The sequence below is a fragment of the Sinocyclocheilus rhinocerous genome, unplaced genomic scaffold (assembly GCF_001515625.1).
Source record: "Sinocyclocheilus rhinocerous isolate Xijiao unplaced genomic scaffold, SAMN03320098_v1.1 scaffold1235, whole genome shotgun sequence".
Taxonomy (NCBI): Eukaryota; Metazoa; Chordata; class Actinopteri; order Cypriniformes; family Cyprinidae; genus Sinocyclocheilus; species Sinocyclocheilus rhinocerous.
In genome coordinates this window covers 23,441-28,454 of record NW_015657962.1, presented here as the reverse complement: position 1 = coordinate 28,454, position 5,014 = coordinate 23,441, and the positions used below count along the sequence as shown (strand labels likewise).

Here is a 5,014-nt window from a genome sequence, read left to right as displayed (position 1 = left end):
GCTGAGACAGAATGAATCTCTCATTGACCCTGATTTTACAATTGCACAACTTACAGTATTTGAGTGTACTGTAACATGCTATTCATTTAGAGTTTTATTTGACCTTTTTGGCCTTTGCAGTTGGACTGCAGTATTTTTGCAGTACCCAAGTGCTGAATATATACAAACATTCAGTACTATTTCAGTATTCAGCACAATACTATTCTTACAATACATACAGTATGCCTATACAATATATTCTCCTTACACAGTTGCAATTACTACACTTTTTTACAGAATTGCAAAGTTGTTTACTCAATACAATATACTTTTTCTGTAATGCTCTGGATGCTGTGTTCTTCATTTTTATCTGTAGTGTCTAATGAATGCTCTGTATTGTTTATTTTATTGACTTATGTGTGTGTGATCTGAGAGCACCTGTTGATTTTGAATGCAAGTGAAATGTGTTTTGCAGTGGTTGTTGGATTTTGATGGAAGAGTCAGAGGTTTCGTGAATTTAGTTTGAGTATTTGGATTTGTGTTTAAGGTTTTGAGAAAATGAGTGATGGTTTCAAGAAATGCGTTTTAGCAGTTCAGAAAAACTGTATTGCAAAATATTTACTATATACAATAAACATTTTTTTTTTTGTAACTACATGCACTGGACACTGTGTCCTCCATTTTTTTGATGTAGGGTCTAATGAATGATCTGTAGTGTGTATGCTATTGACTAATGTGTCTATGATTTGAAAGATTTGTTTGATTTTGAGTAAAGATTAAATGGTTTTGAAGCGATTGTTTGATTTTTTTTGAAGAGTCAGGGGTTCTGTGAATTTAGTGTGAAGGTTTGGATTTGTGTTTAAGGTTTTGAGGAAATGAGTGATGGTTTCATGAAATGTGTTTTAGCAATTAAAAAAAAAACTGTAATGAATCCTTGAGTATCATGGGGACACCTTGTGACCAAATTCCAGTACTGCAATAATAAAAATTTGGAACACAGTGTGAATAGCCACCTATAGTTGTTCATCATGAGATTAAGTCACTGAAATATCTGTAATTTCTCCCTCTTCTAGTTGAAATAAAAGGAAAAGGTCACAGTTCTGAGTACAAACGGGAGCACAAGGAGAGGAGCCATCACAGCAAAGAATCCAAGCGGGACAAAGACCGCAGCAGCAATGGAAAGTCCTTGCATCGGCGTGACAGCAAAGACAGAGAACCAAATGGCACTGAAGCCTTATTTCGACATGACAGCAAAGACTGTGGATACAATAACATTGAGCCATTAACCAGAAGTGACAACAAGGACAGGGGATATAACTGCCCAGAGCTTTCCCGACAAGAGAGCAACGATAGAGGCAGTAGCAGTGAGGCACTGCCTCAACGAGATAGCAAAGACAGGGGCTGCAATATTGCAGAACCTTTTGCCAGACATGACAGTAAAGACCGAGGTTGTGTTGGTCCAGAGCACTTGCCCAGACAAGACTGTAAAGATCTGTTGAGAAATGGTCCAGACAGCAGACGTAACAGCCGAGAGAATGTTTGCTATGGGATAGACCTTCTTTCCAGACATGAAAATAAAGATCCGGGTAGAACAGGTTTGGAACGTCAACGGGATAAAGATGGTGGCAAGCATGTCATAGAATCTGGTAAGGACAAGGAGAAAAGCAACCACAGTGCAGAGAGCAGGAGGGGAAGCAAGGAAAGGATCACCAATGGCAATGATGTCATGAGCAGATGGGACTGCAAAGATAGGGGAGTACACACAAATGAGACTTTACCCCGGTATGATGAGAAAGACAAAAGCAATTATAGCACAGAATCACCCAAAGCACAGGACAAAGATGCAAGGCCTGGATCTTCAGCCATGGCATCATCCACGTGGTCTGGACGATCCTCCATGATTCCAAATATAATGTTGGGGAATTCAAACTCTGGTAAGAACTAAATTTGTTTTACAGCCCAGCTAAAGCACAACTAGTTAGTAACATGTCTTAAATGCTAGCCCTGAGAAGGGATGCTTTGATGAAGCTGCTGACCAACTTCTCTACCTACTAGGTCTTCGAGCCTGGTCTTCAGCTTTTATCTTAGCCTGACTAGCTAAAAAAGTGAAAAAAAAAAAACAGGCAATAGACCAGCCCATTCGGGCTGGAAAGCTAGCTTTGGCTGGTTTAAGTTTTTTTTTTTTTCTTCAGCAGAGTAAAAAGACAACGCTGGTTGATCAGCTTCACCATGAATTTGCTAGACCAGCAATAACCAGCAAAAATCAGCCTGATCTATTCTGGAAGAGCACAGAAATTCATGCCAGTCAAGACTGGTCTTTTCAAGTCTTTTCAACTGATGTTTCTTGTTCATCTGTAGGAAATTTCCTTGCAGAACTGAAGACGCTTCCAAAGGTAGGACGGTCTTCTTCCACAACAGTAGCACCATCTCCAAAAGGCACACCTCAGAGACAGCCAGCTGATGTCCAACAGGTACCGTCTTTATCACTGTACAGTACTTATTTGTGCAGCTGTAAAATTACATAGCGTTGACAACCTATGTTCTCTATATGCGTCCAATAGATGCCCCCTATGCCATGGTTGTATAGTGACAACACCATGGTGGAGATGATCGAGAGGAAACAACGCCTCTGCCGGGAGATACGGTCTCGAGAACGTCTTCCTGACCATAGCCCATGCAAGAAAGAAAGCCTGCCTACAATGCCAAGCTGGAAAAAAACTAGCGGTGCAAAGAAGCACAGCCCACCCCCCTACCCTACTCAGACTACAGTCTTCTGGGACACGGCCATTTGACTTTGTGGTCTTGTGAGCATATTAGGGTCATGCTCTGTTGTTCATTATCAGGCAGGTTTAAACCCACCAAAAGGATGAGTGGTGTTACCGTAGCAATATTTCAGAGGTTGCCGTTTATGAGGTTTTCATATTATTGTTGATATCTAATATTTTTATACGCAGTGTGATTCCTTAATGACTTAGCATCAATAGATATTTTCTAAATGAAATACATTATCTTTGCAAAGATTATGTAGAGTGTTGCTACCATTCTTTTCTTTTCTAGCTTTTTTTTTTTTTTTTTACTTCGCAATAAACAATCAGTACCTTTTCATCAAGCTTTGACTTGCCTTTCTATTTTAAGAACTCTGGAAATGAAGTTTCTGTGGTATTTTACCACATTGAATGAAGTCTATTTTAACACTGGACATTATGGTGATTGGATTCGGGCTAGCTTCCTTCTCGCTGCCTTTCCACACATTATTAGATCATTTATTTTAATGTCTAATATTAAGAAATAAACAGATCAAACATTTCTCAAAAATCCATCAGAAAGGGTTCATTGTTTTTAACCACATTCTCATTTGCTTTGCCTTTAATTTCTCTAGTCATTTAAAGTGAGTGGTAGGTTTCAGAAAGTATGACTCTGATTTAAGGTCAGGTCATTGCACATAGAAAAAGGGTTAAAGTTTTTCTGTGTAATACAGAAAATGTCTCCTTTATGGGACGTTGTAACAGCTCTGTGTGTACATGACATGTACAGGTGTAAAACCCGAGGGACAGCCCTCTCCTCTTTGGGTCTGTGGCAATAGCTGGCGGGTGCCATTGAGAATTCTTCAAAGTGCAAAGATGGTCACCCATAGATTAATGACAATCTGGAATATCAAAGTTTTTTTTTTCACCTCAGCATTTTTTAAGGATTGTGTACATGGACTGATAATTGTAAAATGAGATGATTTTTGTGTAATTGTCTTGTGTAGAATGACTGTGCCATAATTTATCATCAGTTAATGGAGTAGATTTGAATTTGGAATTGGAATTGGAAATTTCAGACAGACTAATATCTGTATTAGCAAAATAAACCAATGACCAATAGCTCTCAGCTATTGTAAGTATATAGTACCTATGGCTTTAAGGCCTGGTAACAGGGATTATGGCTGCATAAACAAAGAGGCTGTACACAAGAGAGCTGCAATTCCACAATCCTCAATCACATATTACCTGACTGGATACCCACCATTGTCCCTCTACCTCAACCTCTCAAATCAGTTCAAGTGGTCATTCATTTGCACAACCAATGCACCATCTGCATTGCCAAAGTACTTGGATGTTGTAGTAAAATTCCCTCACCTCCCCTTCCCTCATTCCTTCCTTTGACCTCCATGTTTGAAACTGATGCCTGTACAAAATGTGTTGCCTTGGAGACCGGTACTCACTGTAACTGGGTCACACTGGGTGAACACAGTCGTAAAGACTGTAGACTTTAATTTCTCTAGTCATTTAAAGTGAGTGGTAGGTTTCAGAAAGTATGACTCTGATTTAAGGTCAGGTCATTGCCCTGAGAGAGGAATAGAGCATTGGTTGCTAGTTTACAAGCATTTTGGAGAAATAAAACCATAAAAGTCTGAATTAGTGTTTTAGATACTGTATGAAACAGATTGTCCATTTATAACTCATATGGTTGTCTGAACCAATCATAGGTTGGATAACAAGGGGAATAAATAACCGAGGCAACACTTGGTATAGTCTCAAAAACATGGAGGTTACAAGATGTTGTAACCTGTTTTTATGTATGTGTGGCAATATGCAGATCATCAATAAACTTTGGAATTCACTCTCTTGTGGCTAGAGGGTGCATTATGGAAATGTAACAATGAACAATCTTCTTTGTATTTAAAATGTGCACTGTGGCAGGCAAAAAGCCTATGTCCTTTGTCTTACTGCACTGAGTGTTCGCTTCTCTGTACAGTGCCATTGGAAAAAGTATGCTGATTGTCAGAAGAGACTTTTCAAGATTAATAAACAAATATAAACTTTTTTTATGTGATGTGCTTTGTCTCTTTTCTTGCATTAGCAAATCTTAAATGATGCCTCTCAACTGTTCAAATAGCTTTCATGTTTGAGGCTACAGTTACAGTAAACTGGTGTTCAGTTAACATTATTTGTAAACACATTTTTTTGTCTCAACAAGATACGGGGCCCGTTTCAGAAAGGAGGTTATGTGAAAACTCTATGTTAACCCTGAAATGAGGAAAACTCTGGGT

General features: G+C 38.9%; 1 protein-coding gene across 1 annotated transcript in view; it reads left to right on the top strand.

Moving 5' to 3' along the window:
* Window positions 1-3,259, top strand: part of nyap2b (neuronal tyrosine-phosphorylated phosphoinositide-3-kinase adaptor 2b) — a 36,144-nt gene extending 32,885 nt beyond the window's left edge. The window contains exons 5-7 of the mRNA XM_016529960.1: window positions 1,053-1,913; window positions 2,338-2,450; window positions 2,541-3,259. Of these exons, the coding sequence (XP_016385446.1) occupies window positions 1,053-1,913; window positions 2,338-2,450; window positions 2,541-2,771 (1,205 nt within the window). The 3' untranslated portion in view covers window positions 2,772-3,259. The remainder of the gene's footprint in view (window positions 1-1,052; window positions 1,914-2,337; window positions 2,451-2,540) is intronic.
* The last annotated feature ends 1,755 nt before the right edge of the window (window positions 3,260-5,014 follow it).